General features: G+C 48.0%; 1 protein-coding gene across 4 annotated transcripts in view; it reads right to left on the bottom strand.

The window, feature by feature from the left end:
* The window catches only part of LRCH1 (leucine rich repeats and calponin homology domain containing 1), a 219,602-nt gene extending 209,375 nt beyond the window's left edge, over window positions 1-10,227 (bottom strand). For all 4 annotated transcript variants that reach the window (XM_056109670.1, XM_056109672.1, XM_056109669.1 and 1 more), the window contains exon 1: window positions 9,851-10,227. In XM_056109670.1, the coding sequence (XP_055965645.1) occupies window positions 9,851-10,151 (301 nt within the window). In that variant the 5' untranslated portion in view covers window positions 10,152-10,227. The remainder of the gene's footprint in view (window positions 1-9,850) is intronic.
* Window positions 10,228-12,689: the final 2,462 nt, after the last annotated feature.

Below are 12,689 nucleotides of genomic sequence, written 5' to 3'. Positions count from 1 at the left end.
GAGACAGTTCAGTCAGGAGCGCGTATGCCTGACATGGGCAAAGCCCTGGGGTGGATCCCTCACACCCCACAACACCCTGAGCACTGCTAAGTATTGTCCTAGGGACCCAGAGGCCAGCCAAACTGAGCACGGTGGCCTGCACCACATCAAGCTCCGCCTGACCTGCAGGAAGGGCTCTACAGGAAAAGACGTGAGGGCGGGGGAAGAAAAGAGAAGAGAAGAGAAATGGGCAGAGAGAGAGCATAGAAGGTGCTTGCCTTGCAGGCAGCTGTCCCCTGCATTACATATGGTCACCTGAGTAATGCCGGAGGTGATCCCTGAGCACAGACTCAGGAGTAAGCTCTGGACATCACCATATGTGCCCCAAAAAGAGGGCAGGGCAGGTGGGAGGGGAGGAGAGGGAAGGGAAGGGAGGGGAGGGGAAGAAGCTGTTGGGTGGACACCAAGAAAATGACATCACATCAGCAAAATGGGCACAAGTTGAGGATGGCATCCAGGCAGCATCAAGGTGAGGGATTAACAGTTGGGTCCTGAGAACAGGCTGGGAACAGGGCAAATGTGATGATAGGCCAAGAGCTGATGTTCAGCAGTTCCTGTGATGGGCAGGAAGGGCACATACCTAAACAAGGGACAACCTTCACCTAGTCACACCCCAGAAGCCAACAGAGGAGGAAAGCACACCGCTTAAACATGGGGGAGCACTGAAAGAGGGAGGCAATAATTCAGCCAAAATCGCAGAAGGACATAAGGCAAAGGACCGGAAGACAGGATGCAACGCTCAGACCTGCAAGTTACGCTGGTGGGAGGCTATGTGACGCGAGCATGGAGGGAAACTGGCCCAAGGGAGAGCGGGTAAGAGGACTCCGGCAGCTCAGGAGCTCGGTGGGAGTGGGAGAACCAACTGGAACAGCCAACTGAGGTCATCTAGGGAAAGGTCACGTCGGGAAAGCGACTGATGCTGCCTTTGAGCTTATCACTCACAGAGATAAAGAGAGTCACTTCAGAGCCAAGCTGATGGAACCAGGTCAGACAGAATGATGTGGGGCCTGATGCTATCCGGCATCCACATCAAAAATAGGAAAGGATATTAGGGGCCAGCAAGATCCCATGCCCTGCACTGCGGGGGTCTCTGTCAAAGACAAGGTCAGAGAAGCCAGAAGCCTGGGGCATTTTCTGCCCATTTGGAGAAATCAGTGAAGAAATAAAAGCATTTTCTCCAACTGCGTCTCATCCTACGCTCTTTGAGGTCCCGCTTAAAGCAAAGAGAAAACACAGTGGCAGGAACACCAGCGAACATCCAAAAGATTCCAAAGTGATAGAGCACCATTCAGATGCCTTAGAAATGTCCTGACAGAGTTTTGGATTCTTTCAGGAGAGCTGGCTCTGTGTCAACAAACATCAGATTCATACACAAACAGGAACGTCTCATCAGGCAAAAAGAAAAACATTTTCTGTGAGGCAAATCAAACATTGTTATTCTCTTCCGCCTTCATGATCAAGCGAGGAGGGCATGATTGGAGAAACCATGAACATACAGAAATCTGACTCTACCGGCATTCCCCTTGTATTACACTGCTTAGGCAAGCAAGAGAAGCCAAATCCTCACAGTTCATCCACTTTTTGAGCATGTAAACAGTCTCACTATATTTCTGAATTACTTTGTGGGAACAGATGGTTTCCAAATGTACACTTCTTACCGCAGAATATGGGAGCAATGCTGATGAAATCTTAAGACCAAGGAAACACAGACATGCTTCAAGCTTGCTTCTGTAAGGAAGGCTGAGTTTTTCTAAAGTAACTTTAAATTCTGATTTTTTTTCTTGCCCCTTTTTCCTTTTTGTGTAAACAATTTATAACACAGACACTACACACCACATACACACACACACACACACACACACACACACACTTATCTTGGGCCAGGGCATGTGTTTCCCATGCATGTGGTCCTGAGTCTGATCTCTGGAACCCAATCCTTGCCAAAGTCTACCAAAAATATTTAGCCAAAACTAAACCTTCTCAAAAAAAAAAAATCTTCATGCAACACAGGACATCAGTTTATAGTGAACTTTAAATCTACATTCTTAAGAATTTCCATGGTACATTTCCATTTATCATTTGAAATAAACACTGAAATTAACACCAAATTGCCTGACTTCCAACAACTAACATAATCATTGAAAGATTTTATAAACTGCTGTCATTACAAGTTCTAAACTCAGTCCAGTTTTCCCCGATGTCTCTCGTAAAGAATAAGTTTTCGAAAATGCTATTCCAAATCTGGAAATCAGTGTCATTAAAAGGCTTTTCTGAAAGGCTTATATAAAAACTCAAGTTATACGGGGCTGACTAATAAACCCATAATCACCCTGATTAAGAATTAACAAGATTTCTGCCATTTAAATAACCAAGTCTATAGAGGACACAACATAGGACCTAGAGGAAGACGAGGGGGAAATATTAACAGAGAGTAAATGCTGCTTAGCACACAGAAAAATGTGAAATGGGTGCAGGGATGAAGAAAATTATACACAAAAGAGAGAAACAATTCCCATATAAACAAGCAATGAAGTTAAGTAATAGGTTTGGGGGGCTGGAGAGATGGCACAGCGGGTGGGGCGTTTGCCTTGCATGCGGCCAACCCGGGTTCAATTCCCAACATCCCATATGGTCCCCTGAGCACCGCCAGTAGTAACTCCTGAGTGCAGAGCCAGGAATAACCCCTGTGCATCACTGGGTGTGACCCAAAAAGCAAAAAAAAAAAAAGTAATAGGTTTGGGGGTGGGGGAGGAGGGCCTATGTATATCAGGACAGTGAGAGCAAAGAAAATTAACCTCTGGACTGAAAGACATGAAGCTATCTACCCTTTGCTTATACCCAACAACTGCTCATTCATAGCTTAAGAAATTTAAGCTTACAGAGCTGGGGCTGGAGCAATAGCACAGTCGGTAGGGCATTTGCCTTGCACGCGGACAACAGGAGTTCGATTATTCTGTCACTCTTGGAGAGCCCGGCAAGCTACCCTACCGAGAGTATCCCACCCACACAGCAGAGCCTGGCAAGCTCCCCGTGGCGTATTCAATATGCCAAAAATAATAACAAGTCTCACAATGGAGATGTTACTGGTGCCCACTTGAACAAACTGATGAACAGGAGGATAGTGCTACCGTGCTACAGAGCTGGGGAGATAGCTCAAAAGGAGGTGGGGAGCACTTAGCACTTGCCTATGAGTTGCCCAGCACGGCACCAATTCCCCAACTCCAGTGGGGTTCAGCACTGAAACCAAGCCCAAGCACTAAACCATATAGCCCACACAACCAGTCAAATATTACTGAGATTGGACCTAAGGACCCCTGAGTACTCCCTGGAAGGTTCCAAAAAAATTTTTTTTAAGTTTACAACAGAACTCAATATTTCTCAGACATTTAAATAGTCTTTCCCCACCCCCACCCCTGATTTAAGGACCAAAACCCAGCAGTGCTCAGGGGCTACAACCAGGATGCGGTCAGAGGCTGCTTCTGAAAGTGCTTAGGGGATTATATAGTATTGGAGGTCAAACCTGGGCCTCCTGCTTGCAAAGCACGCGCTCCAGACCACTGAGCAACCTCTGCAGTCTCCGTATTTATCATTATTTATTTTTAATTACTTCTAAAGAATAGAAACAATATATTTTTTTCTTTTTCAAAATTCTATTTTAATATAGCCCTGTGAATTACAAAGTTATTCACAGCTAGGTATTTTTTTCTTTTTGGGTCACACCCGGAGATGCACAGGGGTTCCTCCTGGCTCTGCACTCAGGAATTACCCCTGGCGGTGCTCAAGGGACCATATGGGATACTGGGAATTGAACCTGGGTTGGCCGAGTGCAAGGCAAACGCCCTACCCGTTGTGCTATTGTTCCAGCCCCATACACAGCTGGGTAGATATACAATGTTCCATCACCAATCCTGCCACCAACTTCAACTTCTTCCACTAGTGTTCCCAGATTCCTTCTTCTCCTTCTTACCCACCCCAGTCCCAGCCAGTCATCCTGATAGGCACCTTTTAAATTTGGCTATTAAAGACTGAGTCTCACAATTTCAGTGTTGTTTATTCTGTGGTAAAACAAATATTATTATTTAAAAAAAATTTTAAGGGCATAGAGTGACCAACTTTGGTCTAATAACACACATTAACCAAAAATCAAATAAACTGTCTCAGTAAATGACAAACTATTGGTTAGAATCATGCTAATAATAAAAGTCAGGTATTCATCAGATAAATTTGTGATCCTATAAACAGACACAGGTCAAGAGGTACCAGAGGTGTGTGGCCTATAGCACAGTGGGTAGGGCATTTGCCTTGCATGCAGCTGATCCGGGTTCGATTTCTCCATCCTTCTCAGAGAGCCCAGCAAGCTACCGAGTATCCCGTTCACACGGCAAAGCCTGGCAAGCTACCTGTGACATATTCAATATGCCAAAAACAGTAACAACAAGTTTCGCAATGGAGACGTTACTGGTGCCCACTTGAGCAAATCCATGAACAACAGGAGGACAGTGCTACAGTGCTATTCTAGGAACATAACCAGTGTGCTTCTACCTTTGCAACAAAGAGCATCCTATTATGCAAGCAAGAAGAATAACAGTTTGTTTGAGGACTGTTTCCACCAAACAGAGACAGGGAGAGCAAACCCAGATAGAATTCAGTAGACTATATATACTAAAAGTCTTAGGTGTCCTCAAAGCTTTCTTATTAGAAGCCCTCTACATCTTAACAGGGAAGAACCTAGTTAACACAAGGAAAAGCAATGGACTGTCACTGTCCTCCCGTCATTCATCGATTTGCTCAAGTGGGCCCAGTAACGACTTTGTTGTTACTGTGTTTGGCATATCGAATACATCACGGGTAGCTTGCCAGGCTCTGCCGTGCTGGCAAGATACTCTCGGTAGCTTGCCGGACTCTCCGAGAGGGTCGGAGGAATCGAACTTGGGTCGGCCATGTTGGCTGCGTGCAAAGCAAACGTCCTACCGCTGTGCTATTGCTCCAGCCCAAGGAAAAGCAATAGAGCAATTGAAAAGTAAAAGTTGCATCTAGTGGTTTGTTATGTAGCAGTATTTATATGCATGTTTGAATATAGGTATGTACCTGCAAGTGACTACCACAATAAATATTAAGCAGTAACAAATAAATACAATTAAATAGAAAAATTACATAAAACTATAAAAACAACTTACATTTAAGAAAATGTGATTTCAAGTTTTATTTTATTGGTGATTTGAAAAAAATCTTTCATGGCCAAAATGATGGAATAAAACATGTTTTGGGGGAACAAACTGATTTCTTTATCAAGTCCCATCTAATTCCGGTGACCGCGACCTTAGAAGTACAGCAGGTAAGGAACGTGCAGGACAAGAGACCAAGCTGGCTTTGCCACAATGGTCCCCAACACTGCCAGAAGTGACCTCCGAGCACAGAGCCAGGAGAAAGACCTGAGCACCGCCAAGTGTGGCCCCAAAACAAAAGCAAACACAAAACCAATAAATTCCAGTGACTAAAATGTACTACTGTGGCAAAGACTCAACTATCATAGAAGTAAACCCTCAGCAGATAAGTCTGTTCTCAAAGCTCAGAAAAGGCTCTTGCACTCTGATTAGGCAATGGAGAACACCCAATTTACAGACTTTCTACACAACACCCATAATCCCAGCCTCTGCTATTTCCCTGTACTCTGTTTACCATGTCACACAGTGACAGAGGTGTGGGAGAAACACAGGAGGGAAACCCTTAAAACCTTTATTTGCAGATACCAGACATCAGATTTTCACTCTACAGATGCACCATCCTTCCAAGCATAGAATATATGTTTGCAGACTCTCTGATACCCTACCCAGCCAACAAGGCTGACCAAATCCTGACTCTGCTATGTGTTCCTAGTGAGCAGAACGGAAATGATCGTTTTTGTCTAAATTCCGCAAGGTTGACTAGGCTACTTGGCTTTTCACCTTGACCTGTCTTCGGTCAGCTCCTCCAGTACTTGTGGCTAGTCTTACACTCGCATTTCCTACAGTGCAGTGCTCAGCATTAGTACATTAAAGACCTCGGCCAACTGTCTGTTATTCCCCATCTCAATGTCTGCCCAGAGAAACTCTTCATTTCCTACAGTCTATCCTATTTATCACTACCTCAGAAAAAAAAACATTGTAAATGATTAGCTCTTAGTTAATGAAACCTTTTCTACAAGTAAATATCCCCTTGACTTTATGAAATCGACTTCCAATAAGCGCCTGAGACATTATTTAAGTTTTTTTTTATTTTTAAAAACATACTTCAGCAGATAGACATGGTCTTTTCTCGGTTCTCCTTTAAATTTACTTTACTTCAATCATGCAAATAATCTTTTGGGCTTCTTTATCCAAAATGACACTACTTAATAAACCAGCACTATAGAAAGAGTCTTCTTGCACCTTATGATACATTTTATCAGGCCCAATGTCATGCTTTGGTCTATTATTAGTCATTATTTTAACTCAATATTACAAGTTACCTCAGTCACATTTTTATAAGGCTGAATGTTTAATTCTAAACAAATACATCTGCAATGTAATTCTTCCTACTCATCTTGCAAAATCCACTTTTTAACTTTTTCCTCTCTCCAACTAGAAGGAATATAAGGAATTTCTTTTGGCCACTACTGTTTTCTTGTTTCTATAAAAGTGTCTCACACACTTAGTGGTGCCTGCTGCTACATACTTGTAGAATTAATGTTGCTTGAATGATTCTCCACAGAGTCCAGATTCTGCTCCTCTCCATTCCTTCTTGCTTCACAGGGCTATGGCCAAAAAAATTTGTGCTATGTTGAGCCTACCAGGGCCACTCCCTGGTTCATCATCTAAGCAAGGGTATGGTATTAAGCATGTTACCAGAATTCTCCACATTGCTATGTCCCCTAACTGTGAAGGAGGATATGAACAGGTTTCTGTTCTGCACCTGAGTAGGGAAAAATGATTTAAAGAACTTGGCACTGATGCTCACACCAAGTGCTAATTGAGGCTCTTCTCATCACACTTCTCCTTTCAGCTAGCATCTCCTATGCAGGCACATATGTGTGGGTCAGTCCTTCTTTCTCCTTATCACCTGCAGAACGACTAAACCCCAACAACAAAATGTTCAGAGTCAAAGTGAGGGCCTGAGAGGACTTTCTCCTCTGGGAAATGTGTATGCACTTGAATGACAGTGCTTAGACACATGTACAGATATGCTCAGTGCCTCTGCATTTCAGTGTATACATCTGAGTTTTCAACTCAGATGAGATAAGCTGTACTGCCAAAGAATACAGTTCTACACATACATGGCCAATTTTTTTTTTGTAGGCATAAACCGTCTGTGTTAAACATCAGAACTTTGAAGAAAAAAAAAGTTTCCAACACCACCATCTCACAAAAATTATGGGGGAAAAAAGCACTTTGCATTTTAGGTATTTGAGGATCTTCACATGCCATTCTGTGTTTAAAGGCTATTCCGTAAACTGTTAGTCAGGGAGAAACCACTACATTGTATATGTTTCGACTCATATTTTTCAACTCTACTAAAACTCTTTATATGTAGAAAATGTCAACACTGTGCAAACTGAAGGTATTTTTAACTCTTCTTTATTTTGATTTTGGCTCTTCCAAATAAGGAACGGTGCTCAGTAAATATTTCTTTAGAATGAAGGAAAGAATACAGAATTCTGAGGCAAAGATACTTTGCAAAAGCAAATTTTTTTAAATATACACATTCGATATTCAAATTGCATGCAAAAACCCTGGCTACACTGAATATTCTTTGTTTTCACTGGATTGTCCAAAGTTACTATGAACTTCCAATACTGCTATTGTGTTTTTTTTTTTGATAGAAGATTAACTGTAAAAGTCTAAATTTTCACTAGCTAGAGTTCTGTGAGAATTAAATGGGGCAAATGAGGAGCATAAACACAACCTAAGCCTACCATAAACAAGCAAAAAGGATCAGGAATATTGGGAGTGGGGACACACACCCAGCAGTGTTCAGGGTTCTGGGGACCATATGTGAATAGGATAGAAACCGTTAGCCATAAGCATGGCAAGTGCCTTAACCTCTCTGCTACCTCGCTGCCTGGAGAAGAGGAATGGAGTTCATTAATGTTGGAAACAAATTTTGATATCATGAAAGGACAGGCACAATTTCCCAAGGCCCTCTGAAGGGCCATGCCAGCTCCATTTTCTACAGTCACATCCAACCTTTGCATGGCTTATGGTATACACTCTGGCAAAGGTGAAGTAGAATTTAGTAACATTTTTTAAGGTTAATGATTCAGGCAATTCTTGGAATAACTTCCATTTAAGAAAACGTTAACTAAGATGACCTACCAAGAGAGTCCCCTGCTGTTGACATCTCAGTTCTGGAAATCCCCTCCCATTTTGCCCATTCCTGACTATTCCTAAATCCAAATGACAAAGTTTAATCGCCAGGAAGAGTCTGCCCACCCTGCTTTCATTTATTTAGCTTTCAGTGAATTCATAACTAATCTGAATATTCATTAGGTTTCTCAGTAAATGTTAATTGAATTAAGGGCCAACTCCCCAGGAACCTCTTCGCAAAGCCAGGAGCTTGCTCCCCACATTCCACCCTCTAAGTAGGAAGTGGGCACCCCTGTGCAGCTGAAAATCAAGTTCTCCAGGATCCAAGGGCTCTGACACCTGGGCCCAGGAGGTGATGACAGCTAGGAAGTCTGGGCCCATCACTCCAAAAGGGGGCAAGCCACTGCCCTGGGAAATGCAGATCGCTGGACAAAATGCAAACCCTCCCCGGATGCCCCTGCTGAAGAGGTGTGTAGGAAACCGAGTCGGTTCTGCAGGGCCCTGAAGACCCACATCCCGTCCCCCTTCCACCCTCCTTCCTGTTTCCAGAATCCACGCCAGTCACTGCAAGGGCCGGAGAAGGGGTGTCGACGTCCCAGCAATGTCAACACATGACCTAACTTGAAAAAGCTGGCTGCTCATTGGCGCGAGTTACAACTTGTCAGGCTCACACAGGAAAACCAGCTCGCTTTAATTACTTTTCTTTTTTTTTTTTCATAGGCCATGCCGCCGTCCCTTCCAGGGCCCTCCCCCCCAAACCCCCCCGCAGAAACCGAGTTACCCGGGAACGCAGGAGTCCCTGGGCAATGAACCCTCACTCAAACGAGACGGCCAGGGTAGCCTGGAGCCCATTTCCCCCACGACGCCCGGCGCATTGGCCCCCGTGGCGACCGTCGCTGCGGCGGTGCTCGCTTGGCACCGGTTCAGGAAGAGGAAGAAGCCTCGGCGGCACTTCCTCGGCGTGGCCACCCCGATCGCTCGGGGATGTCCTCCAGGGGGGAACCTCGCCGCCCCGCCGCCGCCGGTGGTCCCCGGGTCAGACCCAAGACGGGTCACCTTTGTCTGGGGTCCCCCCCCCCCACACACACACACACCCGGCGGGGCCACGCCTCGACGTGCAACAAAATAAAAAAGCGCGCAGCCCGGGGAAGCCGCCGCTCCTGCAACCTCCCCGGGGCACCGGCGCGCACCCTAGGCGGTGCCCCCCGCGAGTCTCCGTCCCGCGCCCCGTCGCCTGGCCGGGTGGAACCGCCGAGAGCCGCGGGCGCAACGGCTCGGCGCGGCCGGGCGAGGCCGGGGGAGGCGCCCCCCACTCCCCGGTGCCCGGTTGCTGGGCGGGCCGCGCGCGCGCCCACGCGGCTCCCTGCCTCGGGGACAGCGCGAGGCCCCGAGCGCACGGGGGGACCGGCCGCCGCGGCGCCTGGCGAGCCCCCCCCCCCCGCCCCCCGCCTCCTCTTCCAACCATCCACCCCGTGCCCGGCCCTTCTCACCTGCCTGCACCGTGTCCGAGAGGTCGGGCCCCGGGCCCGCCGTGCGGGGGAATTCCTTCAATTTCCGGGCGCTCAGGTTCAAGCCCCCGGAGTTGGCCGCCTCCTCCAGCGCGCGCTCCAGCCCCCGGTTCAAGGGCAGGTTGAAGCCCCCTCCGCTCCCACCGCCGCCGCCGCCGCCGCCGCCGGTGCCTCCGTGGTGCTGATGGTGGTGGTGGTGGTGGTGGTGGGGATGATGGGGGTGCAGCGCGGACACCGAGAGCGCAGGGGCGAAAGGCTGGGGTTCGCTTCCCGGCGTCGCCATCTTCGCCTGGGCCCCCCCACCGCCCCGGAGTTGGGGGTGGGGGGGGACAGGGACACGGAGAAACGGAGGCGGCGGGGCGGGTGGGGGGGGGTCACAGTTCTCCGCCCCCCGCTGGGGGTGCCGAAGGGAGAAGCGTCAGCCCGCGCCCAGTCCCGGCCGCGGCGCCCGGCCCGAAGATGCTGGAGGCGGAGGAGGAGGGTGTGGCAGGCGCGTGCAGGGGGGGCGCGGCGGCGGCGGAGCAGCGGGGCTCGAAGGTTTCCTGTCCCCCGGCAGCCCGGGACTGCGGCGCGGCGGCGGCGGCGGGCAGCGCGCACTGTCTCCTCCCACCTCCCCGCGGCCTCCGCCTCCGCCGGCCCCAAACTGTCAGCGCGGCCCGCCGGGCTCGGCCCCGAAGCAGCCGCCGCCGCCGCCGCGCCCCGCCCCGCCCCGCCAGCCCCCGGCGCGCGGAGGAGAAGGAGGAGGAGGAGGAGGAGGAGGCTGGACGCCTGCGCCCGCTTCCCCGCCCCGCTCGCCGCCGGCTTTTCTTTTTTTAGACTGTGTCAGGGGTCTAGAGGAGGCTCGAAGGAAGGTCTGGGAAGCGGGGAATGAAAAGGCAAGGGACCGCTCGGGAAGGTAGGTGAGAGGCGATCTCCACTGGCCAGAGGAGTCTGGTTCTTTGATCCGGCGTCCACTACCCCATCCCCTCCCACCCTGCACCCCCACCAGGCTGCTTTTATCCCGCCGTCCAACCCGGGAGCCTTGGTGGATGGCTTGGGCGGGGGCGTGGCGGAGGGGCTGGGGGGAGGCAAGGGGGAGGCGCATTGCAAAATGAGTCCGGTTCTGGTCGACATCCATGATTTGATTCATCATCCAGCAACTCCGGGAGCAGGGAAACTGTAAGGAACTTGGCTCACCCCGGATTCGAACTTGCAGCTGTTTGACTGGCCGCGGGCATACACAGGGAAGCAGAACGTTTTCTGCGCTGCCGTGGAAAATTACACCCGGGGAAAGAGAACTTTCCCTATGAGGGTTGTTTGTTTTGTTTGTCGTGTTATATGGGTTTTAGTACTTTTTTTTTTAAACTATGCCTGGAGGCTATGACTGGCTGGGCCCAGAAATGGGGTGGTAATATATAAGTTAGGAAGTCGGTGACCCCCAACACACACACCTCAACCCAGCCAATAAAATCTCAATTTCACTTTGAGTCTGTGCACGGGCCTGATCCCTGTGGTGCAGGGGAGTTGATAGCTTGGAAGACAATTCGTGTTCTGCCCTGACCGAGGCAGGCACCTCGGAGTTTGCAGCTGGTCAATTTGATTTAAAAAAAAAAAATCCCACTCCTAGTCAAAGTTTCAGTTTCAACTCTCGGGTCTTTATTGTTGCATTATTACCCGATGCCTTATAGTTCCTATAAGGTACCTGGCCTGGAGGAGTAGGGCTGGAGATCAAGTACGAAAATAAAACAACTCCAACTCCTGGGGTAGGGGAGCCGGACTTCCGGTGGTAGAACCGAAAGGGGATGGCGCAGACACACAGGCTGGGCATTTCACGGGCACCCTACTAACGTCTGGCAAATTGCTGGAGGTCACGTGCATGGATTGCAAGCACGGGCGCCCTTAATTCCCTAAGGGTTGTAAACCGAGAGATACCCCAACTGACGGAAGAGATCAGCGCCACCTGCTGGTGTCCTTCCCCAAACCTCCTCTCCACCCCACCCCAGCCCTTACCCCTCCCAGACTCCCAGACTTTAAAAATTAGACTTCAAACAATATTAGTCAGTGAAAGTCTGTTTACAACACGTGTAATGACAAGCCTAAATCCTTGTCTTTACTAAAGAAAGCAAAATAAGAAACAGAGCCCCTTACAAAATGTAAATGGAAAATCTTCAGCTAGCACCAGAGGGTAATCTGTGATCATACACAAACTGGTTGAGGACAGTTTCTGGAAGAGGAAATTTAGTTTAGACCACGAACTGCGGTGTATGGTAGGGCGTGATTTTTTAAAAGAGACAACTAATTGTTTTTTAAATGATGGGAATGTGGCTAGGATATCTTATAAGTGATCAACGCATAGGTTGACCTAATCTTTATAGCTTACTTTATATTCTACAGATGATTTAAAGATAAAGCTCTCTTGGGATGGGAGTCAAACCCATTGGTGCTCAGCAGCTAATCCTGACTCTGTGCTCAGGAGTCACTCCTCACTGTGCTCAGAGGATCATATTTGGTGCTGGGGATAGATTGGGTCAACAGCATACCACATAAATACTGTAATACTATTGCTTCAACTCCGACAAGATAATTATTGAAATAAATGAGGAAATAAGAAATATTCTTAGTTTAATATATTGGTGAGTAGGGGGAAAGTGATCAATTTCTAAAACAAATGAAAAAATGGGTTAAAAAAGTCTTTTTTTTTTCCTTTAGTGCTGGACATCAACCATTGAACCGTATTCCCAGTCCTCATATTGATTAAAAATAATTCTTCTTGGGACTGAATATGTGGTTCAATGATAGAAACCATACCTCATATGTTTAGTGCCCTGGGTTCAATCCAAAA

This window comes from Sorex fumeus, unplaced genomic scaffold (genome assembly GCF_029834395.1).
Source record: "Sorex fumeus unplaced genomic scaffold, SorFum_2.1 ptg000008l, whole genome shotgun sequence".
NCBI lineage: Eukaryota > Metazoa > Chordata > Mammalia > Eulipotyphla > Soricidae > Sorex > Sorex fumeus.
Note: the sequence above shows the minus strand (reverse complement) of the source record. Positions and strands in the feature narration are given on the sequence as shown.